Source organism: Schistosoma haematobium, chromosome ZW, assembly GCF_000699445.3.
Source record: "Schistosoma haematobium chromosome ZW, whole genome shotgun sequence".
Taxonomy (NCBI): domain Eukaryota; kingdom Metazoa; phylum Platyhelminthes; class Trematoda; order Strigeidida; family Schistosomatidae; genus Schistosoma; species Schistosoma haematobium.
The window spans coordinates 87657033-87683575 of record NC_067195.1 but is presented as its reverse complement, the minus strand read 5'-3'; the positions used below and the strand labels follow the sequence as shown (position 1 = coordinate 87683575).

The window sequence follows — 26543 nt, the reverse complement described above, 5'->3', positions numbered from 1 at the left end:
TTCTCCTGACTAGGTGCAGTACATTTCCGATCTGACATTCTATGACACCTGATTCCCACTTCCTATTACCTTGATAAGATTTGACAAGTACCTTTCCATCCACCTAGAAGCTACAAGTGACAGTACGATACTTATTCATGGGTTTACTTGTCTTTCTGGTTGGCAACATACTGTTAAAGACTGTCTGGATTTTCCTTCCGAACACACATTCGGCTGATGGCTTTCCTTTTGGTACTGCCGGATTGGTGGTAACTGTGTAAGACATTAGGACCTTATCGATCGCTTGTTTTGGGATACCCTCGGCGAGACTCTAATTTAAGGACGAGCCAATCAGAAGCGTTTGAGCAATTTTAAGGTCACGGAGCCAAGTTCAACACGCGATGCTAACATACGATCGGTTCACAGCGGATTTTAGAGAGTAGGTGATTAATGGGAGCTTACAACAAATGGGACGGCGAGACTCTAATTTAGGGACGAGTCCCTAAATTAGAGTCTCGCCCCCTAACCTTACCCGTAAACATAACCCTAACCCTATGGACGAGTTTCTATGCCATATGCATTATGAATTCAGAACCTCTGAACCTTTATCAAACCTTAACAAGTTTTTAAATCATGTAAAAGGAGAATATCCACTGTAATTCATTACTTTCATATAATATATTTCCACTTTATACTAACGTTCTTCTGATTGGCTAATAATTGTCAAGGTCATTTAAGATTCGTTCAAAGGTTGTCCTTAAATTAGAGTCTCGCCGGTTAGGGTTTAGGGTTAGGGTTAGGTGAGGGTTTAGTGTTAGGGTTATGGTTATGTGAGGGTTAGGGTTAGGGTTAGTTGAGGGTTAAGGTTTAGGGTTAGGGTTAGGTGAGGGTTTAGTGTTAGGGTTATGGTTAGGGTTAGGATGCTAACATACGAGTTTTTAAATCATGTCAAAGAGGAATATCCACTGTAATTTATTACTTTATTTTAATATATTTTACTTTATGCTGTCTTCTGATTGACTAATAATTGAAATTGCTCAAACGCTTCTGATTGACTCGTCCCTAAATTAGAGTCTCGCCGTCCCATTTGTTGTAAGCTCCCATTAATCACCTACTCTCTAAAATCCGCTGTGAACCGATCGTATGTTAGCATCGCGTGTTGAACTTGGCTCCGTGACCTTAAAATTGCTCAAACGCTTCTGATTGGCTCGTCCTTAAATTAGAGTCTCGCCGATTGTAGATGCGATATGCTATTTTCGCTATTTTCGGTTTAAAAACAGGTGACATAAACTGAGTGCCGTTGTCAGTCACCAAGGTCTGGACACAGAAGATGATTGAGAAATCTAAATCACATTAAGACTAAACTTCATTTGCGTAGATGGAAGATAACATAAAACATGAAAATATAAAAAATAGTAAGTAGGTTGTGACATCTTCACCAAATAAAAAAATAATTCGAAAGGACTTTTAACGTATAACCGTTGTACCTTCTTAAACATATCCGCTTGATACTTGAAACAAGAACCCACTGACTGAACGTCATGTTTCCTATTCGACGGCCTCCTGGTAATTGTTGAAATTTCTGATTTTTAAATCAATAACCATGATTACATCCAGGATATTCATAATGTGTTCGTGTAATTTGTCACATGAACTACATTATTGGACTTCGCTTTTGCTGTAATTTACTCCTTATGGTCACCGATCCGTTCATTCGACTAAAATATTCCAATTTACTTGTGATCACATTGTGTGACCTTAACTTTTGTGAGTCTCCATATTCAAGCTTTATACACAGAAAAACAAAACCGTATGCTCCCCTACTTTGCACAGATAATTCACTCAGTAACTCTACAATCGATCCCAAAATTTTCTGGTTGCAAGCTAAGATCAAATACACCAGAATATTCATATTTTTCGTAACAACCTAATCTCTCACAACAAGGTGATCCATTAAGCCTCAAAGGTCTACTCTAATACCGTGTTATTTTCATGCCAAAATATCTCTCCTTTAACTCAAAGTATAATAACATTGAGGAAGATCGTTTACGTTGATTAAGACAGTAATAGTTAAATTCATTGGGCGATGTTTAATGATCACAATTCATCGTCGGCTTCAAGGACCGAGCCAATTATTACATTCTTCTAGTTCATCAGCATTTTTTGACCGATCCAGAGACATATTAAATAGAACTGTCGATTGTTTGCCAGTTATATTAATCACAGATCCTACCACTGGAATATATATTCTATTTGAGATGTTGAAGTCGTTGATAAACTCCAGTCTTAGTAAATTCACTACGTATCGTTGAAACACTATTGCCAGAACTTGTAGCTGGTCTTTTACCATTGTCGGGGGAAAATATTTTACTGAAGCATTCGGATAAGCGTCAAACAAAATCACAACGAATTTACCTTTGACAGAAGTGGCGGAACTCCGCCACTTTTATAAGTTCGTAACTTGATGAACAAAAACAATTTCTTGAGACTATTCAGATCATCTCGAAACAGTGATCATCATTAAGATAGGTGTGACGATCTACCATAGTAATCGTTTTTATGTCATTCGTAGACAAGGATTTATCAAAAGAATGGACGTACGCAAGCACATTATTTTTAATGGTTGTTCGAATGTTCCAGTTGTTGATGTTAATGATTGTAATTGATAAATCTTTATTGGGATATGTGTTTCATGTGCTGATCGTCTTTATATTAAGTCACATGCATCTTAAGTAGTGATGGATTCTGGCTAACAGTGGTATTCAAGATGCTTCTGTATTCATATTTGAAATTCGACATCTTGATGTACCTGCACCTCGGCGTATATGTTTACACCAGGAATAAGACACAGAAAATTTCATGTCGGACTCCCCAATGCATTATTTAATTAGAGGTTAGTTCTGTTAGTGAATACGATCCATCTTTGCTTCAGTTAAGGGCTTTTGGATTTTCGGATTTTCACATTTCTTTAAGAACCAAATTTTATAACGTACATTTCATCAAAGATTTGATCTTACAATAATCCATCAGCGAAAATACCTTCATGGCATGGTTTAGAGACTGTCCTTTGCTTACTAAAGCTCAACATCTCGAGCCTGGCCTGAAATTAATATATAATTGTGATACAAGTTAGAGGTAGACTTTCATGTTTGTCAACTTACACTGTAACTCATCATGTGGATACAGTTCAAAGAGAGAACGACATGGCAACCACATAATCACGTTGTTGAAACCTGTACAATGTGGCTAGGTGAAGGACTGAAAGAATCCACCAAACGTTTATTATTGTCTCATTCTGCGGATACGAAATACAGAATCAACGAGATCCTAGAAACCAACATCATATTAGACGTTCCAGTGGATCATCCAGTGTTTTATATTCCCGCTTTATTAGCACAGCTGGGGAATCAATACGAGGATGTTTTGACCAATCATATACATACAAAAGTACCCTATTTTGTCCTTTTCCTTCCCATAACCTTAGCCAACAACCAGCTTATAACAATCATCAATTTTGTCTACGTTCCTATGGAAATATTTGTGAATATTGTCTCTATATGTTCACTTACCATTTCATTCTACTTTAGTCTCAATAATTTAATTGCCTATCTCAGTTTGAATATTATTCGTAAGTTTCAATGATGGTTTACTCACTGTGTTATTACATTATCCTTCACACATACACGTCTTGAATAGATTTAAAGTTAGCACGAATATTCATGGCTTGAATTCATTTTTGTCTGTAACAGATTTATGGTCGAAAGATCCCAAACCCAGTCAAACCAGAAGTCAGGAATGAGTGATTTTGAAGGTGCATTTAGAAGATATTCGGCATCTCGAGAAGCATGTGATTTAAGCTGGCTAGCTGTTGCTAGTGATGCCTAGCATGGCGTACCCACTCATGACCTGGTGTGTACGCGTGACCAAACCTCTTCAGCTAGAAGGTTATCAGTAAAACTAGTGAGGTAAGCATTAGTCTCGATGACTTACAGAACTATTAATTTTGGTGAGTTGTTTGCCGCTGCATATTATTTATTTACGTTGAATACTTGCTACAACTATGATCAATAACTTTATCCTCAACTTCGTATACGTATATTATAATCCTACCAACCACAATTATTCAAACGATCAGAATAAATATATTGATCTTTTAATTGTAAGGCTTGGTAAGAAGTTATGGAAGATGTGCATCTGTTCAACTTGTTTCCACAGAGAGTGACGGTGGAAAAGGTGAATCAATAAAAAATTTAATGATAGGGGTTTTCATTCAGCATCCAGCATCAAGTCTCAAACGATTCATCTTGATCACATTAACGTGGTCTAGTATTTACGTTAGTGATGGTAACGTCCCGTTCATGATGAATGTTTCAGCCACTCTCTGTACAGATTAGCAATCTATCAATCATCTTCCACTTCACTTGATCAAATATGTTAACTTGTCTTAAATAGCACTGCTAGAATTTCCGAAGAATAATATCGATGCGAGAATTGGCAAAGCAAAGACAGTATTCCTACAATTGAAGAACGTATGGAATTCAAGACAACTGTCAACAAATATCAAAGTTACAATTTTCAATACGAACGTCAAGACAGTTAGCTCTACTGTATGGAGCTAAAAATTCGAGAACTACCACAACTATCATCAAAAACGTACAAGCATTTATAAACAATTGTCCACAGAAGATACTCAATATCCATTGACCGGATAAAATTGATAACAACCCACTATGATAGAGAACTAACCAGCTTCAGATTAAAGAGAAAATAATGAATAGGTGTTGAAAGTGGATAGTGCATACATCACGGGAATCACCAAGCTGCATCACGAAGCAAGCTATAACTTGGAATCCTGAACAACAACGAAAGAGTGCAAGACTAATAAACGCACTGCTTTGATAATTAAAAACAGAAATGAAAAGAATGAATAGCACCTGGAAACAATTACCCAGAATAGAGTTGAATGGAGAATGCTGATGAGTGGCTTATGCTCCTCCATGAGGTGTAACAGGTGTAAGTAAGTATCAAAGTCAATCATACCAGTCCGTCAGTAACAATGTAGAAATTCGTACTTACGTACATCAGTTCGAATTGCCATATCACATTAGCACAGAGATGCAGTTGTCGATTCAAATCCCATAGTGGTAGAGGTAGTAAAAGCATAAGCAATAATAGGAAAGATTAGGGTTTAAAGATGTTATTTAAGGAGTATAATTCAGTGAAATAAATTTGGAAAGAGAAAAAAGAAAGGGACATGAAGAATTCAGAAGATTAGAATTTGGGAGAACACAGAGAGTGGATGCACCTGGGCCATTGCAAACAATTTTGAGCCATGTCATTCAGGGTCTCTAACCATCGGTCGCTATCATCTCGCGGTCCCCAACCAGGTAGTCTACACCTACCAACATGACTCACTCTGTGCACTTGTCAGTGACTTCATGGACTTGTGCCATGTTTTGGTTTGGCCGCCCCTAGCTTTCTTCCAACCTTCTCCTACACCATAAAACATCGCACGTCGAGGCAGTCGGTCGTTGGGCATATGTAACACGTGTCCCAGCCATCTCAACTGATGAAGTTTCACTACGTCATCAATTGATTTGCCATTTTTACCTAGTACCCGTTTCCTAACAACTGAATTACTTACTCGATGGTCCCAAAATATACTAAACTATATTTTATGAATAACTATCTAATTTATCAATGAAAATGATCTATTAAAATATTATGAGAATACCATTTTCTCAAAGGAAATAAAATTTTTTTGATTTTATGAAATGACATAAAATGATCAGTACATGATTGTTTTCAGTTGTACATGGTTACATAATTCATTTAACAAAAAATTTGATGACATTCATAAAAAAGAAAAAAACAAAAACAAAGTTGATCATGATCTATTCACCTAATCATAGTTGTATTCCATATAGAAAATTATATCTAATTTAAACAAAGTTACCACCATTTCATTTGTTGTTGTTGGTGTTGTTTTGGTTTCTATGGTAACTATGAGCATTGCATTGCTTTAAACAAAATTGCCATTGGATTGATCTGAATTAGGATTTAATATTGTATCATTATCTAATGTTATATTCATATAATCATATTGTTTCCCTTTATTATTATTATTATTATGCTCATTCTGTTTTAATTGTTTCTCTCTATTTATATATGCTTTATGATAATCAATAAACATATGCCACCATTGATTTAATATTTCCCCAGTGATTATATCACCAATATTATCACGTAACATATGTATTAAAAAATAACCATCATTTTTAATAAATTTTTTAATAAATTGATGTATACGTATATCATTTAATTGTATATTACAACCATCACAATCAAATGAATGATTAAAATATTTATCTAATAATTGTGATTGTATAGATACTACTAAATAATGTTGTATATAAGTAGTTTGACAATTTTTGATAATAAAACGTATTACCCAATTAATGATACTAATAATTGTAATCATTGTTACAAATAATATCCATAACCATAAAAATATATAAATTTTTTCATTGAACATATTTACTGGTAATGCACAAATTGCTGTAAATAAATTATTTTTAGTACCAAGATGACGTACTTGTATTGGACAATATGTTTGCCTTGGGAAAAATTCACTTTCAATCCATTCATGTTTTGATTTTAAAGTTAATATTAATTGATTACCAAAATGATACAAGTTACCATGGTAACCTAATAATGTTTTGATAATATATAATTGTCCAATTAAATTCATTAAATATAATAATTTAATGATAATATATATGATTGATATATAATTACCAATATGTTTACCAATAATAAATAAACTACTTATTGAGTAGTTTGAATATTTTTGTTGAATTTTTGACCATTTTGTTAATGGATGATTATGATTATTATAATGTTGACAACTTAAACGAAATAATTGATATGCAGCTGATTCAACAAATTTTTGACGTTTTATATAATCATCTGCTGTATTTGCTTTATATGCCATATCTAATATAGATTCTAAATTTTCACCTAATAAATGTGTTGCTAATGATTGCCATATAATATGTGGTATAAAAAATAACATGGCTTGTATTGATAAACAGAATGGAACCCATTGATAGAAGGCTTTATTTAAAAAAAAGAGAAGAAAATAATAAAGAAAGAAATGAGACACTATATAGTATGAGGAAAGAATTTCAATGATGTATATGTTTAAAATAGATTCAATACTTAACTTCGCCTGGAGTCCCTCCGGGTGCTACTGCCAGTCCCGAACCCGGATAAAGGAGGAGGGTTGGGCATGGGGTTGGCGACCCCATCCCGTAGAAAACTTACTCGCTAAAAAAAAGCTAACCAGAAAGAATTATTCAAACCATTTAAATTCTGCCCTGGGAGTCAGAAGGTCTTCATTCATTCATTCACTCATTAGGTGCAATACTTAGTTACAGTAGTAAAAGTGTGGGACATCTGAACAGTGTTCATCCACGATCCCACTTTGCGAGATTTAAACCTAGGACCTGTCAGTGTCATACGCGAGCGCTTAACCTCAAGACCATTTAGCTGACCGGCATCCAACGTTGTTAATGTCTAACTTCAACTAATCCACGAAATTGAGCGACATATCCATCATTGTCATTAGTGAGTTACTATGTCGGGATCATGGTCGCGCGCTGCTGGAGAGTTCCACAATGAGTCAAAACGGCCGTCCAGTGCTTCAAGGTTTTTCATGGTGGTGGTCTAGCTTCAATTGACTCATGATCTCAATCATTTTAAATGTATTAATTAGGTTTAATAGTGATATTATGCGGTAAGATCGTTCATAAACACTTAAGAATGAATATGAATGTCAGGTAATCATTATTTCAAAAGTTTTAGTGAATAATTTTTGATATGTACGTGTTAAATCTTTGGTAAACAGGGAATTTCATTGGAATTTTGTATATTTTCTACTGAGAACTATTCATAGTAATCAAATGTATGACACTGAATAAAGTGAATATTATCGGTATTATTCATTATTAAATTGATATACATATATGTTTTGTCAATCAATATCAAAGTCACAATCGTCAACACGAATGTCAAGATAGTTAGTTCTACTGTACAGAGCTGAAAAGTTGAGAACTACTACATCAATCTTCAAGAAAGCACAAGTATTTATGAACAATTGTCTACACAAGATACTCACTGTCCGTTGTTGGCTGGATACTACCATCAACAGCCTACTCTATAAGAGAGAATAAACTGGCTTCCAGTTAAAAAGGAAATAAGAAATAGATGATGAAATTAAATATGACATATATTTCGGCAATCATCATACTGAATCACAAAGCAAGTGTTAACTCTGAATCTTGAATGGAAGCGGAATAGATTAAAGCTAATGAATACACTGTATTGGGAATTAGAAATCGACACGAATAGGATGAATGGTGATTAGAAACAACTGGGAAGAATTGTCCAGGACAGAATTGGATATAGAATGATGGTAAACGGTCTACGCTCCTCCATGAAGAGTAACAAGCGTAAGTCAGTATACATATATATTAACTAACTTCAATAAAGGAATCAGTGTTATATGAATATATATCTATAATGATCACTTACACATATCAGCTTTATCACGTAATTGATCCCAATCTTCATCTGTTAATGGCATTTGATCATTTTCACGTATTGCTATTGTACCACGTACCCAACATACAGATTCAGCAAATTCATTAAATTTATTATCTGGTGATGTTGGTAATGTACATGAAATTGGTCTAAGAAAATATACATTAGCCATTGTTACACCAGATAACATTAATATTATAACACAACTAATAAAATGATTTAATCTATCAGCTAAATCTTCTAAATGTGTATAGGCAGTCGTTTTTGCACCAGTTAAACGATCTATAAAACCAAGACCAAATTCTAAAACCATTTTTTCTTCAAATGATACTTTTCTTTTTTTCTTTTTTCTTTTTGGTTTGAATAGGGAGAATCCTTGAAAAGAAAGAAAACAAGAAAGAAAAGAATAACGAATGTCTTAGTCTTGAATATCTATCTATCTATCTATCTATCTATCTATCTATATGTTAACTAACAATTACCAATTACATTTGATGGAGACCCCGCGAGGCGAACTCGTGGATATGCACTGCTGAAGAGTCCCACAATAAGACGAAACAGCCGTTCAGTGCTTCCATGTTTTCCATAGTAGTCTAGCTTTAATTGACTCATAATCTCAACAATTGAAAATATTTAAAATAAATTATAGAAAAATTAAAGTCAAGCACAAATCACTCACCAACACTCTTCATCCAACTTTGTCTTGTAAAAACATTTACAGTTGTTTCTAATGGCTTACAATGTCTGATTCACTTTCCCGGTGTAGTATATGCTTTAGTCTTCTACTTTTCTGTCGCCTTTCAAGATTTCAAGTTATCATTTGTTTCGTAATGAAGTTTGATGATTTCCGTAATGTATGTCCTATTCACCTCTTTCCTATTTTTCTTTTCAAATGGAATATGGTTTGTTATTTGCCACAGTAGGCTGTTGCGGATAGCATTCAGTCAATGAACATTCAATATCCTGTGTAGACAGCTATTTATAAATACTTGTACCTTGTTGATGATGGTTGTAGTAGTTCTCTAAGTTTCAGATCCGTACAGTAGAACTGTCTTGACGTTTGTATTAAAGATCCCCGTAAAAGCATGTGCAGACAGTGACTTATCCAGCTCAAAAACAGACGCCCTGTTAAATGTTCATAGAATTGTCGCAATAACCGCGTATCAAACAGAAAACAAATCGAGCAGTACACTGAATGCGGCTGCTCCAAATGGATCTCATCATTCTGCGACAGAGGTTTCTGACGAACCTAATTATCGAGATTCTCTTTTACCAGGAAATAAGTCACATGCATCAAATAATGATCAGAAACTTAATACAATTTTGATAGGTGCTGATTACCTTTATGATCCATTATTTACAAATGAGGCTCCCAATAAAATTGATAACAGTATCTCAGAATATTCGAACTCTGATGACTTCGAATTAAATGGCGTTTATCCTAACTATCTGGTCAATTTTACTGGATTCTCTGTTCAATATGTTTTAAATATGGTCAAATTAATTGTAACTTGGGTATATGAGGATCCAACATTATTTCGCGGTGGAGGATGGACTCGGAAAATTTAAAATCCGGATATCAACTCCGGATCTTCAAAAAATGGGTGTGTTATATCCCGTCAAGAATAATGAATAGTAATTTTGGGGTCCATCTGAGGACCAATCAGGACTCTAGACTGCTCGCATGTGTTTACGCGTCCTTGGTTCGATCGATACGTCACTGCCCTCTAATAGGCGATCACAAGTTATAACACTTTATTATATACATAGATATTGAATGTGAATATTTTTTAGTTTCTAGAATTCCATCTCTAGAATATGACCAGAATATTTGCCAACTGATCAAACGAACAGCCGAAAAATGCTCATGTTTTGTTGAGGATATATTTCTAATATTTTACCTCTCCACCTGCAAGAGAAACACCTCTTTATTATTATTATACTCAACGAACTATTCAATGTTCAGTCAGTAAACACTAAGTCGGTAACAAGCTTTTACTCCAATGACTAGACAACTGTTAATAAACATTTGTATCTTCTGGATGATGGCTTTCGTAGTTTTCCAGGTTTCCGCCCCATACAGTAGAACTGTTTTGACATTTGTATTGAAAATCCTGACCTTGGTGTTGGCTTGTGGACAGTCGCTTTGAGTTCCAGATGTTCCTCAGTTGTAAATGTGCTGCTCTTGCTTTGCCGATCCGCCCCTTCACATCTGCATCAGATCCACCCTGTTCATCAATGATGCTGCCCAGATATGTAAAGGTTTTTACATCTTCCAAAGCCTCCCCGTCAATTGTGATTGGATTGGTGTATGCTGTGTTGTATCGGAGAATCCTGCTTTTCTCTTTGTGTATATTGAGACCTACTGCTGCTGGGGCTGCTGCTACACTGGACGTCTCCTCCCGCATTTGTTGTTCCGTTTGGGATAGAAGGGCCAGATCATCTGCGAAGTCTAGGTCGTCCAGCTGCATCCTAGATATCCATTGTATCCCACGTTTCCCTTCAGATGTTGACGTCTTCATGATCCAGTCGATCACCAGGGGAAAGAGAAAGGGTGAAAGTAAGCAACCATGCGTGACATCGGTCTTTATTTCGAACGACTTTGTCAACTGTCCTCCACGAACAATTTCGCAGTTAAATCCATCATATGAATTCCGTATGATGTTGACTATCTTCTGAGGCACGCCGTAGTATCGAAGAAGTTTCCATAGTGTTGTCCTGTCCATGCTATCAAATGCCTTTTCGTAGTCAATGTACTTGATGAAGAGTGAAGAATTTCACTCAATTTATTGTTCCACAATGATCCGTAGAGTTGCGATTCGGTCTGTAGACGATCTATCCTTACGGAATCCTGCCTGTTGGTCTCGAAGTTGGGCGTCTACGCAGTCCTTCATCCTGTTTAACAATACCCTGTTGAAGACTTTTCCCGGTATTGAGAGAAGAGTGATGCCCCTGTAGTTATCACACTTGCTGAGATCGCCTTTCTTCGGTATTTTGATCAGAAGTCCTTCTTTCCAGTCTGTTGGTACTTGTTCCTCATCCCAAATCTTATTGAAGAGAATGTGAAGTATCCTTGCAGTTGCCGCTGCGTCTGCTTTCAGTGCCTCTGCGGGAATGTTGTCTGGTCCTGCTGCTTTGCCACTCTTGATTTGTCTGATGGCCATGCTGATTTCTTCAATTGTTGGTGGGCCAACATTGATTGGGAGGTCCGTGGGTGCTGCTTCGATGTTGGGTGGGTTCAGTGGAGCTGGTCGATTCAAGAGTTCTTTGAAGTGTTCTACCCACCTGTTTCGTTGCTCTTCAATGTTGGTGATTACCTCGCCCTCCTTGCTTCTCACTGGTCGTTCTGGTTTGCGGCGATTTCCAGAGAGTTTCGTTGTCGTGTCATACAGTTGTCTCATGTTTCCTCCTCTTGCAGCCTTTTTCGCCGTCGTTGCTAAATCTTCCACATATTTACGTTTGTCAGTTCTGATGCTCCTTTTCACTTGTTTGTTAACTTCTGTGTATTCAGCTTGTGCCTTGGCTTTTTCTGCTCTTGTTCGGTTGGTATTGATTGCTGCCTTCTTGTTCCTCTTTTCTTGAATCTTATCCAGTGTATCGACAGTGATCCATTCCTTTTGATGGTGTTTCTCGTGGCCCAGGACCTCATGACATGTTGAAGTGATTGCCCCTTTGATCCCCTTCCAGTTGCTCTCCATAGTAGTTCCTTCTCCATTGAGTAGATCATGAAAGGCCTGGAACTTGTTGCTTAGGACTATCTTGAATTTGTTGAGTTTGTTAGTGTCCTGAAGAAAGGCCGTATTGAACTTTTGTGATATTGTCCGCCCCATTGTCCAGTACTTATTGAGTTTCAATTTCATCTTGGCGACCAGCAAGTGATGATCTGATGCTATATCAGCTCCTCTCTTGGTTCTCACGTCTTCCATCGTCCTCCTGAACGTTTTGTTGATGCAGATATGGTCGATTTGGTTTTGCGTGGTGTGACCCGATGAAGTCCATGTGGTTTTGTGTATGCGTTTATGTGGAAATATGGTGCCGCCTATGACCAGTTTATTGAAGGCACATAGATTTGCAAACCTCTCACCATTTTCGTTTATTGAGGACATTAGCCTCAACATATTGGTGACCCACCTTTAGAACGCGTACCATTTTCCTACAAAGTCTGCTGCATTCTCCTCAAGCGTATCATAAAGGACTTCATATTGGAATTATTATTATAATTAATAACAATCCATTGACAGTCATAATAAATCCATCCATAACATTGTTCCTTTGGAATTATTACTGTATATTCTCATTTATATACCCAAAGTGACAATTTTTCTTTTCTGTGAGTCTTATATATTTTTTGTTGTTATTTTTGATTTCTTCATATTTTATATTTCAAACCTCAGTTTTTTATTATTATTGCTCCTTCGTACCATGTCAGTTGATAGTTCGCTAAGCCTATCATCTAAATCTATTTCCATGGGTGCCATTTCTGTACTTTTACCTATTTTTAATCCACGAAAGGCTGAACTCGGGTTTTCTCGCTTAGAAAGCTTTTTTGTTGCAAACAAAATCACAAATCAGAGTACGAAATTTAGTTACGCAAACTCACTGCTGGCGGATGTCGTCATTGAACAAGTGCCTGATATCATTTTTAAGCCGGATCCTGACTCACCATTCGATTGTCTAAAAAGAGAGGTCATTCGAGTCACATCTCTCACCGACCAACTAACAATTGATCAACTTTTAGCCAACGTGGAGCTAGGTGACAATACACCATCACAGTTAAATCGCCACATGACAAACTTATTAAGAAATCGTACAGTAGACAAACGTCTACTATATCAATTGTGGCTCAGACGTCTCCCTCAAAACATTCAACAGATACTTGCAATTGGAGACGAAGACGTCGATTTTGATAGGCTAGCAGACATAGCCGACAGAATTTACGAACGGTCTAAGACTCACCCTGTATCTCAAATCCAATCAGGCTCAACTGACGAGATCGCCGAGTTACGATGATCAGTTGATACCCTTACCAAACAGATAGCTCAGATCCAATTATTGAATGCCTTCCACAGTAAGCGTAGAGGAACATCCACAAGCCCTAGACGACGTAGTCCAAGCACTACTAGACACAACATTTGTTGGTACCATAGAACATATGGCAAACAAGCTAGAAAATGTACTCCGCCTTGTAACTTTGCAAGCACACAGAAAAAGGGACGTCAAGACCGCCGGTTAATGACGACTGCACTCACTGACCACAACTCTCAAGACAGTCGTCTATTATATGTTACAGACAAAAGAACCGACACACAGTTTTTAGTCGACACTGGGGCAGAGGTTAGTGTAGTGCCACCTACTGCACTCGAGAAAAACACACCTGACCCCAAACTAAAACTACAAGCAGCAAACAGGTCTGACATCAAGACGTACGGCAAAAGGCGGTTACAATTAAATTTCGGTCCTAAATCTAATTTTTCATGGAGTTTCATCATAGCGGACGTCCTCGTTCCTATAATCGGCATTGATTTTCTGTAATTCCACAAAATACTGGTAGACGTCAGAAATAGGAAACTTGTCTTTGCCGAACAGAGTAAGGAAATTAGAGGAATTATATCAAATGAGACTTCCATACATTTATTAGTTAAACCTCATCACGAGGACGACAAATACGTCAATTTACTTAATCAGTTTCCAGACTTATTACAACCGAGTTTCAAACACGACAAACCGACGCATACCGTCGTACACCACATAAAGACAGAGGGTCCACCAGTGTTCGCACATCCAAGACGCCTTGATCCCTCTCGTCTGGCTATCGCAAAGAACGAATTCAACAAAATGATTGAGTTGGGCATCATACGCCCCTCCGATAGTCCGTGGGCATCACCGCTCCATATGGTACCTAAGAAAAACTCTTCCGAAGTTAGACCGTGCGGTGACTATAGAGCTCTCAACAGCCGGACCATACCAGATAGATACCCTCTCCCACATTTGCATGACTTCACTCATAGCCTATCTGACGTGTCGATTTTTTCAAAGATTGATCTCGTCCGTGCTTACCATCACATTCCAATTCATCCGGACGATGTTCCCAAAACAGCCATTACTACCCCCTTTGGACTATAAGAATTCGTCCGCATGCCCTTCGGATTAAGGAATGCTGCACAAAGTTTCCAGCGTTTTATTGACCAAGTGGTACGGGGCTTACCGTCTGTGTATGCTTACATAGATGACCTACTTATAGCAAGCAAAGATGAAAATGAACATCTAACTCATCTGAAAATGCTTTTTGAGAAGCTAAACGAGTATGGGTTAGCAGTCAATCCTGACAAATGTGAGTTCGGAAAACAATCCCTCACCTTTTTAGGTCACGTACTTGATAATCAAGGCATTAAACCAGTTCCTGAGGAAACACAAAGCCATCAAAAATTATCCTTTGCCTGATTCATTCAAGAAACTACGACGTTTCCTTGGGATGATCAACTTTTACAGACGTTTTATCCCTAAATGTGCAGACTTAGCAAAACCACTAACTGATTTATTAAGGGGACGAGCTAAATCATTAGCAATGACACCGCAAGCAATTCAAGCATTTGATCAGTTGAAAAGCGCTTTAAGCACAGAGGTATTACTCGCACGACGAAAGGTTGATGCGCCTTTAGCAATAATGACCGACGCTTCTAATGTAGCAGTAGGTGCTGTACTTCAGCAACGTGTCAATGAACAATGGCAACCCCTTGCATTTTTCTCAAAAAAGCTAAACGCAACGCAAACGAAATATAGCACATTCGGTAGAGAACTGTTGGCTATCTACTTACCCATCAAACACTTTCGCTACATGTTAGAAGGCAATTCTTTCACGATATATACTGATCACAAACCTCTAAGTCCTTGATGCACAATCATGATAAATACAGTCCGCGCGAAATTCGTCAACTAGAATTCATTTCACAATTTACAGCTGATATACGCTATATTAAAGGCAATGCAAATGAGGCAGCAGATGCACTATCGAGATTAAATATCAATACCTTCTCGATCCCTGATATAGACTATCAAGAAATGGCAAAGCATCAAAAGCTCGATACGGAGCTACAAAAACTTTTGCAGTCTAAGGAAACGAAATTATTATTCCAAAACATCCCCATAAACAACAAGGACACCTTAACTTGTGATACCTCAACAGGTAAAACTCGCCCTTTTGTACCTTACGGTATGAGACGAAATATTTTTGAGAAATTACACAATATATCTCATCCAGGTATAAAAGCCACTTTAAAGCTTGTCACAGATAGATTTGTATGGCCAAAAATAAACAAAGACGTACGAAAATGGTCACGGGAATGTATCCAATGCCAAAAGTCAAAAATACATAGGCACATCATATCTCCTACAGGAATTTTTACCGCCGCTAGCGCTAGGTTCGACCATATTCATATCGACATTGTTGGACCGTTACCGATTTCTAATGGTTACACGCATATATTAACATGTATAGATAGATTTACGAGATGGCCCATAGCTGTTCCGTTAAAAGACACATCAGCATCAACAGTGGCGAAGAAGCTGGTGAAACACTGGATTACAAACTTCGGTCTCCCTACAACAATTACGACTGACCGTGGAACGCAATTCGAAAGCAAACTATTTCAGCAACTTACAGATACTTTCGGTATAAAGAGAATTAGAACCACTGCTTATCATCCGTCTGCTAATGGAATGATAGAAAGGTTCCATAGACAGTTAAAAGCCTCTTTGATGGCCGCACGAGGGGATTACAAATGGGATGTCAAGCTTCCTTTGATACTATTAGGCATTCGCTCAACCATCAAACAAGACCTCGGTTGTTGTGCTGCTGAGTTGGTTTATGGAACAACGTTACGTTTACCTGGTGAATTTTTTGACCGTGCAACAGATATTCCAGCAGATATAACCAACTACGTACAACAATTAAAACAGCAGATGGAATCCATTAGGTCCGTTAAACCACGAACCCAAAAAGATGAAATCATTCGTACCCAATGAACTAGACAAATGCTCACATGTATTCGTCAGAAATGATAGAGTACGACAGCCGTTACAGACTCCTTACGACGGCCCTTTTAAAATCATCCGAAAGGATACTAAAACGGTTACAATGGAGAGAGCAGGTAAACATGATACTGTTAGCATCGACATAGTAAAACCAGCGTTTCTAGAGAACACTGAAAAACACACAACTGTAAAACCGTCTAAACCTGCAGCAGAGCAAGCACCATTCAAACTATCTGTAACAAACAATACTTCACATCAAAATTCAGCAGCAGCACAAACTACAACAAGATCAGGAAGAAGAGTACATTGGCCAGATAGGTATGTAGCAACCACTATATTTATCTAGACCAAATCCTGAGACTACTCTTATAACACATAAAGATCCTACTTTATTTTGATTACTATTTTTTTTATTTATTGGCCCCACGGATCATCATTATGCTTACATTTTAACTTTATATAATTCATTAATGTTAAATATACACTTGTATATACATGATATGAAACGTTTCAACACACAAGCTGTTATTACAATTTAACACTTACTCATCATATTGAGTTGTACTTTTATTTTAAAAACAGTTCCGTTCTTTATCTCTTTGTCGAACATAGATGTTAATCCAATTTTTTTTTGGTACATAAAAACATCAATGTTCTGGATGGGAGCTTATGTGGCAAGCCCATTTCACTACTGTATCATTTATCTAGTCATTGTAACTCAGACTCAATTCACTATGTTAATTTCGGTGTGTATGATCGAAAGTATGTCTGTACATTAACTCTTAAGCTATTTTCCTATTGGTTTCAATGTGCAGATAATCGATAATCTATTCACACCCGATTAACTCTCAAATATATATGGATTTTTAACAGACTCACACACTCTCTCTCTCTCCCTGCTTCATCGTGTGCTTGCTCACCGAACGCTTGTGGATTATTATTATTCATTATCAATAAACTATCTCTATAACTGGTGTTCAGGCTTTTTAATAATCTCGAGTATATCCGTAATTCTACTAGGAGATTAAGCCTACCTTAAATACTCAGTTTACGGGATATTATTTATTGGAGCCAGATATTGAGGACATTAGCCTCAACACGTTCCTTTCTCCCAGTCCGTGTCGTCCCATGATGTCTTCATATCCAGTGTTGTCCGTTCCAACCTTGCCATTGAAATCTCCCATCAGAATGGTCAGGTCCTTTGTTGGGCACTTCTCGACAATTGACTGCAGCCTATCGTAGAATTTATGTTTAGCGTCTTCATTGTAGTAGTTGGTAGGCGCATAGCATTGGATGATGTTCATTGAAATGCCCTCTTCCTTTGTTCTGAAGGAGGATTTGAAGGTCCTTAGTCCATGAGATTCCCATCCTATAAGCGCATTTTGCGCTAGTTTGGATAGCATCAATGCAACTCCTTGTGTATGTGGGGCATTTTCTTCTTCATGGTTGGAGTATAACAGGAGCTCTCCTGAAGCTAGTCGTTGTTGTCCAACTTGCGTCCAATGTGCTTCACTGATCCCAAGCACCTCTAGGTTGTATCTCCTCATTTCTGCAGAAATTTGGAAGGCTTTCCCGATGTCCCACATTGTACGAACATTCCATGTACCTAAATTAATGGTTGCTCTGGTTGTCAGAAGGGGCATCGGCCTCGTAACTTCCGAAGGAATTCGGCTTTCATCATGCGGCGTCATAGTTCTTCCAAATGAAGACCTTTTGACTGCCAGGGTAGAGTTTAAAAGGTTTGAATAATTTTTTCTGGTTGGCGTTTTTTTAGCGAGTTAGTTTTCTACGGGATGGGGTCGCTAACCCCATGTCCAACCCTTCTCTTTAAGCCGGGCTTGAGACCAGCAGTAGCCCAAGAGGGGCTCCAGGCAGAGGAGAAGAAGACTAAAGAACACATTACGTCGAGAAACGGAAACAGATATGAAATGAATGAATAACAATTGGATAGAACTAGAACGGATAGCCCAGGACAGAGTGGGTTGGAGAATGCTAGTCGACGGCCTATACCTCCTTGAGAGTAACAAATGTAAGGAAAAATTTGTAGATAATACCATTCTAATAGTAGTCACTTGAAAATAAAGTAAAAATGTACTTAAAGTGTGCACCATAAAATGACAAATGAAACTACACATTATATAATAAAACTATTTAATGTCAGCCAATAAAATATGACATTTTCCCATAGTTTCTTCATATTTCTTTATCAGACTATAAAATGTAAGAAGAAATAAATGTGACTATTGTATAGATACAATATTGATAGAATAAACTAAGAAAGGAAGGAATGATTTCTAGGGAATGTTAATTATATCAGACTAGGTGTTCTAGTCAATTTTGATTTCTTCAAACAAGAAAAGAATGAATAATGTGACTTTATATTGATCAACAAATATTTCTGAAAATAAATGATTACAGTCTACACAGTTATGTCATTATCAGAAGGGGAAGTTTTGTGGAGATTTTAGTAATTTACTAGTTGAATTCATCAGTCAATTAAAGGTAGATCACCATGATAAACCTGAAAGTACTGGATAGCTGTTTCATCCTAGTACGAAACTCATCAGCAATGCACATCGATGATTTCGATCGCGGGGTTCGAACCCAAGACTGAAGAAAAGGGAATAGAAAATGATTGGTATGGAAACAAAGTCTGAGCCGATTGATTGACATTGTGCAAATGAAGTAGTTACTGTATGGTTCTCAGATTTTACTAAGATATCCTGTAATTTTGTATTCGGACACATTCGATTGTCTTTACTTTTGTTCTTCACTACAAAAGACTGCTCGATAAAATTAAAGACCAGTCTCATCTCCAAACAGACACTTAGAAAGTGGGCATAGAAAGATAAGTGATCAAAGAAATTTCGACAAAACCTAGTATTGATGTTACTTTTACAAAGCAAATAATAATAATACATTAACACCATTGGGTGCCGGCCCAGTAGTTTAGTAGGTTAAGCGTTTGCGCGCGAGACTCTAGGTCCTGTGTTCGAATCCCGCGAGCGGTATCGTGTGTTCGCACTGCTGAAGAATCCCATACTAGGACGAAATGGCCATCTAGTGCTTCCAGGTTTTCTATGGTAGTCTAACATCAATCGGTTCATGATCTCAATCAAAATGTTATAATACAATTAAATCTATTCCTTTTTGCACAATCATTCTTGTATGGATTTTACTGTTTTTGTTATCTTGTAATTTTGACAAATCAAATTACAAACTGTATTTGGCTGCATTTGACAATTTAAATGAAGAAATTTCGAACATTCTGTTTCATTATTCTGTTTATCATACATTGATATGGATAGTAAAGTACTTGGAAACTCTTAGGTGAGACTATAATTTATAAACGAACCAATTAGGTATAAGATAAGAGGTCTCAGATTTTGGCTCAAAGTTTATCCACTCATTTAGTAAAATACTTTTGTGACATTATAGCTGATGTCAGTTCGTGACGAAAACCCTAAATCCAATTCTTGACATTGACCATCAACTGTAAATCATCATTCTAATTCCACACATTAATTTATAAGCCCTATTTCATCCTAGTTATTAAATGAACACTCTTAAGGTGACTTTAGCGTTACTCGAATGTTGTAGATAAATTATAGTCTTACCAAATGTTATATTGGATAGAGAAATCTGATGTAAATTTCAGTTGTAATCAAAATGAATTTAAACAGACAATTGGTTTAGAAGTAGCAATACAGTTTAATCTGAGTGTTATAACAACGCCGCCATGATTCATTTCGTTTATAGTTAAATTTTGTTAAGCTCTTTTATTAACTCCATGTACCTAAATAAATGGTTGCTGTGGTTGTCAGAATGAGCGTCGGTCTCGTATTTTCCGAAGGAACTCGGCTTTCATCATGAGGCGTCATAGTTCTTCGAAATGAAAACCTTCTGACTCCCAGGGTAGAGTTTAAAAGGTTTGAATAATTTTTTCTGTTTAGCGTTTTTTTTAGCGATTTAGTCTTCCACGGGATGGGGTCGCTAACCCCATGCCCAACCCTCCTCCTTTATCCGGGCTTGGGGCCGGCAATAGCCCCCGGGGGGCTCCAGGCAGAGTAACAGGAGTAAGTAAGTAAGTAAGTAAGTCTTTTATCAACTCATTTAATAAACAATGTTATTCGAATGGTAACAATTCATCTATTTCCTTGTACTATTTATGATCACTATCTTGTCTGTATAAACGTGTATTCTTGACCAAATGAGACAGACTACTCATATTATCTTTCCCTAGCTAGAATGTTCATAGCTTCATTATCATGCTCTTCCCCATGTATATATGTACTCGAATCCTATTGTTAACCTTTGCCTTGCCTAGATGAGCCATATTCGATTTGACTATAAGTTCACCACTTTATTCTCTATTACACAAACATTAGCCTCTCTGCTTTAAATTCGCTCGATGTACTTATAACTTTGTTGTCTGTACTATCGGCTAATAAATGGTAGTCACCGCTTCTTATTGCCTTCTGATTTCAAACATCGTTGAGATTTATATAATAACAGTTATCAAGGTGATTGATGATAAACGAACCTTAGCCACTACAGTTTATGTTCACAGAATTCTGTATCGTTTGTTGGGATACTATTGTTGTATGCATAAAATACACACATATCATTGCAATAGCCTGGAAACTATTTAAGAAATATTCATTGAAGAATCACCTAAAAACTGAAATTGAATATATACGATAGTGAATTTATTTTTATCGTTAAAAATAAATATCCCAATTAATAATAAACCCATCTTACATCTTCCTTAGCAACTTAATTAGTATCTGAGTCCGTTTTTCAGTTGCATCTTTTTGAACGGTTTCTTTGGAGAATTTGACAGGATCAGATCATATCGAAGATAGTTCGTTGACATTATAAAGTATGTCAAGGTATAACATTCATTCTTTAATTTAACTAAGGTAGATTTTTCTATATATTGTGGGCCTTGTGCCCCTTATAATATATGACGTAATGATACCGCCATTTGGAGAACAGCGAATTCTCAACCGGACCAATGGCGCATTAAACCGAGTATGAGCAGTCTAGAATCCTTATCGATACTTCTTTTCGCCCAACACTGCCCGTTAAGTCCGGAACATCAATCTCAGCCTCCATGATATGAATCATTTATTTCAAACGTACTGATTTTATATACACCAGCTAAACAGACCATGTAGAACCAATAAAGTAGGAAAAACATTTGTACAAGACTTAGCCAAATGTGACTGTGAGCGTGGAAGAGTGTAATTAATAGACTGGGCATAACTCGAGGACGGTAAATCGTATCATAACAGTCTATAAGTCAAGTGGAAGCTTGTAATAAGAGGAGTACAGATATACAGTGTCTAGCTACTAAATAATTATACATTAAGACTATACGTATGATATTTGTCCATAAATAGATCCCAATAGTTACTATCCACTATTCTCGTTGGGATATAACAGATTTATTATGTACAATGAACGTTGATTAGAAATTCAATGTGATATTCTAATGTTGATAATGATCGCCACACAATAAACTTAACTTACTTAGACTTTTCAAATAAAGTGAATTCCATACACACTATCATCTGAACATTGACAAAATGTAAGTAAGATTTGAATAGTTAAAAATACACGAATAGATATATATTACTGATACAGTTCAAGTGTTAAGTAGTATCTTTAAACTCAGTATTTATCCTAAAGTTTATATTTCCAATTATTAATTGATCATGTTTTTCACACTACTTAATAAATATTTCCTCCTTCATATAATAGTTTCTGATTAACTACTAATTATCTCTGGTTAGTAATAAATGAGAAATAATTTCCTAATTAAATGCCCTAACTACATAAGGTTACCCTATTTTCAATTATGATTAAACGAAAAAGAGAAAAATGTATTCCACGCTCGAGCACTAAAAACCTCTAGACTGCTGAGACGGCATTCAACAATATTAATGTCAAGAGGTATTTCCTGGAGTTTTAGTGAGAATCAGTGAACAACAGAGTTCAACCGTGTCTGTTGTGAGATAGTAACTCACTGATGACAGTGGTGGATGTGTCGTTCAATTTCGTGGATTAGTTGAAGTTAGACATTAACACCGTCGGATACCGGTCAACTCGGTAGTCTAGAGGTTGAGTTTTCGTGAGCAAGACTGAAAGATCCTGGGTTCGAATCTCACAAGGTGGAATCGTGGATGAACACTGATGAAGAGTCCCACAATAGGACGGATCGACCGTTTAGTACTTCCAGGTTTTCTATGATGGCGGTCTAGCTTCAATTGACTCATGATCTCAACTATTGAAATCATTATAATATCCACAAAAACCTTTTCTGATATTAAAAAGCATTCCATTATAAGAAATACAATCATTTCAGTTATAACAATAGTTATATAATAACAATATGATATGAATACAAACTTACTTGTTATTAAAATGAATAGGAAATGAACACTTCGTATACTAAATTCTTGTTGCAAATACGTTGAAATAGTAAAATAATCCAACTCTGCTTTGTTTTCCTCTCTAATAACACACACACATATATATATCGTCGTCTAAATTATACTGACATGAGGTTGGTAAGAGGATTTTTTGTTTTGTTTTGAAAAAAAAACAATCGTTGCACAATATCTTTTTTTTCAAATATTTAACATTGAAATTTCATAATGAACCAATCAGAAATCGCCTAATTATTATTTTATTTTTTTGGTTTTTTTTCAAATTTTTAACCAATCATTGATCGATTGAATTGGTGTGACCTAAAAGTAATTTTAAATGTTGATTTTATATAAACAAATGAAATGAACACACACACACACACACACGAAAACCCGCCATATAATGTCAATATTTAAACAAAAATAAGAATAATTAATAGTATCTAATGTACTGGTTCATTTTTTGTTTTGTTTTTGGAAAAGTTCATGGTGTAATTCATGTTTAATGAAATAGATGTTCATGGTTATATAAAAATAAAGAATAATTCAGTAGTACAGCAATTTGTACAATCAATATGAAGTATATGGTTAAAATATCCAAAATGTTTTTTTGTAGAATATTTGATTGAAATAGATACTTTTATTGAATATTTGGAACTATTGAATGGTTGTTTTATCCACGATTCTGCTCGCCAAATTCGAACTCTGGAGCTATTGGTCTTACGAGAGAACGCTTAAATTTTAAAGCATTAAGCAAGCATTCAACGGTGTTAATATCTAACTTTAATTAATCTATGATATTGTGACACCGTTCATTATTGTCTTCATTGAGTTACTATCTCACAACAGACTTGGTTGATCTCCGCTGGTCACGGCTTCTCACTAGAAGTGCAGGAAATACCACTTGAAGTCAGTCACTAGTGAACATATGATGATTATAATCACAGAAGGCGTTTTATGGATATTATGGTAACTTAATAGTTGAATTCATAAGTCAATTGAAGCTAGAACACCATGAAAAACCTGGAAACATTGGACAGCTACTTCGTCCTACCGTGAGACTCCTCAGAAGTGAGTATTCACGATCCACAGTACTTTTTACATATGCCAGAAATAATTATAGTTCCACAGGCTGTTCAAAATTCTTAGTTATTTACAAAATTTATGCTTTAAAAAATATATATAGGATAAAAATAGTGATATCATCGCTTCTAGTTTCAATTCTTAGCTTATTGAACATTGTACAACTTTGTAAATCACATACCAGAAGTATCTAACTGTTATGTCCCGATAAGTATAATGAATGGTAACTTTTGGGATCCATTCATGGACCAATTCTATGCGTATATTTTTATCATATAATTGTTAAATAAATAAACTATTCATATTCGTGTCCCTCTTATTATAAGCTTTATGCTGACTTATGAACTATTATTATACAATTTACCATTCTTGAATTATGCCCAGTCTATCAATTACTACCTCCCTTATTCACAGCCTTATTTGGCTAATTCTTGTACTGGTTTTGTTTCTTATTTTATGGTACCATGTGGTCTGTTTGGCATATATGTAAACCCAGTACGTTTGAAATATAATGATTCATATTGCAGAGACTGAGATTGATGTTTTGGACTTAACTGGCTGGGTTAGGCACGAAGCAGGGCCAATAAGGACTCTAGACTGTTCTTACTTGTTCTATGCCTCGTTGGTCTGGTAGATAATTCACGGCTCTCTAATTGGCGGTATCATTACGTATACATTAGCAGGGCACTCAGGCTGCACTAACACTCTGTTGGTTGTAACTACCCTTTCATTAAGTTGTTTATTGATATCGCTCCTCTCCTATTAACCGAGAATCACTTCTAGGTAGTGAAGTTAACTGAAGTGTTAAAATTAATCTTCTATGAATATTTAATCTAGTTGCTTTATTAGCTAATTCATCTGATTTATAAATAAAACAAATTTATGAAAATAGTTTCATCTGGCGACCTGCTTGAACATCTTGGCTACCTTTCCCTGTCATTTAAATATTTCAACAAGTTATCTAGTTTTGGTTATGTTACTCAGTTACGCCAGTAACCCTTCGTCGATGAGTAAAAGCCATTCAACAGCATTTTGCATCCAACTCTTTCCTGAACAATCCTTTCCAGTTCCTATTCATTCTTTTCATGTCTCATTCCAATTCTCGACTCAGTGTGTTCATTGGACTTCCTCTCTTTTTTTCATATCCCTTTAAAATTCCAAGTTAGCGCTTGACTCGTGATACAGTTTAATGATTTCCATAATATATATCCTATCCATTTCCATCTTCTTTTCTTAATTTCCTCCTCAACTGAAACCTAGTTTGCTCTCTCTCTCTCTCTCTCTCTCTCTCTCTCTCTCTCTCATAGTAAGTTGTTGTTGACAGTATCCGGCCAAACAATATTCAATATCTTACATAGGTCTATATTTACAGGAAAAAGATGGTAATGATAGAAAATTTTACAGTTTGACCGAATTTACCATTGTCAACATTCGTAGAATAACCAACAAAACCAAAAAAATAAGCACAATATTACAAGTCTGCTGATTATTCAGGTGGATAAAATTACATATTTTACACATGATTTACGTATTATATATACGTATTCTATGTCAAATATGAAATAGCTATGATTAACTTATTTCTAACTTCATTGAAAGTAAAATTCTTTTCTTGACATTCTTGTGTTAACCGCCTTATCATTTTGTTAATATACAAAATTAACGATTAGTAACCAAGAGATTACCGTTTTTTTTTGTTGTTTTTTTCATTTCCAGTAGGGTGTTTTGTTTTTCTTCTTTCAGTTAATTACATAACTAACTACATTCAAATTGAAATCAGTTCTATTCAAATCATATGACTAAATAAATCATTGTTCATTTTCAAAATTGCTTTATATTCCGATCAGTTAGTTACTAATGCCAGTATGACACGAATGATTTCTGTGTACATTCCAGTAAGTTGAATAAAAAAAAATTCATCTAACAGGCACATGATAGCATATCATAGCACATCATTACGTAACATCTACAGGCACATGTAACAGGTTGTTTGTTCAAATATCTACATAGATGTAATGTGATCGGTTACTGTTTATACAAATACAATGTTTATGTAATAACTATAATGAAAAATAAAGAGAAAATTATCTGGGTTTTTTCTATACTGTAAAGTCACCTAGTCACCTAGATACTAACTTCAGTTAGATCGTTTCTGCTTGTTATCGAAATATACAAGCCACCAACCTTCGGGTCTAATCACGACTCAAATCGTGTTAGTGAATAATTGAATTCAATAAGTCAATTACGAGAACTGATTTTTGAATACTAATTGATCTGGACAGACAATTAGAAGAATGAAGCGAAGCAAAACGAAATAATACACAATGGAGAAGGCATGTAAGCCTACTTCAATTAACTGAGCGTAAATCGACATTCATATTCAGATAGGATCAATAAGTGAATAATTAACAA

The 26543-nt window shown here is 36.0% G+C and overlaps 1 protein-coding gene across 3 annotated transcripts; it reads right to left on the bottom strand.

Moving 5' to 3' along the window:
- Positions 1-5715: 5715 nt before the first annotated feature.
- On the bottom strand, positions 5716-23289 carry INX2_1 (Innexin inx2; the record flags this gene model as incomplete). Of its 3 annotated transcripts, none has more annotated exons than XM_051212616.1 (3): positions 5716-7095; positions 8575-8958; positions 23033-23289. In XM_051212616.1, the coding sequence occupies 2 exons, from the start codon at positions 8894-8896 to the stop codon at positions 6002-6004; spliced, it is 1416 nt and encodes a 471-aa protein (XP_051072806.1). In that variant the 3' UTR covers positions 5716-6001. The 3 variants fall into 3 exon arrangements, with proteins under 3 accessions (XP_051072806.1, XP_051072807.1, XP_012796500.2); XM_051212617.1 differs by lacking the exon at positions 23033-23289 and adding an exon at positions 9263-14357; XM_012941046.3 differs by lacking the exon at positions 23033-23289 and adding an exon at positions 9066-9195.
- Positions 23290-26543: the final 3254 nt, after the last annotated feature.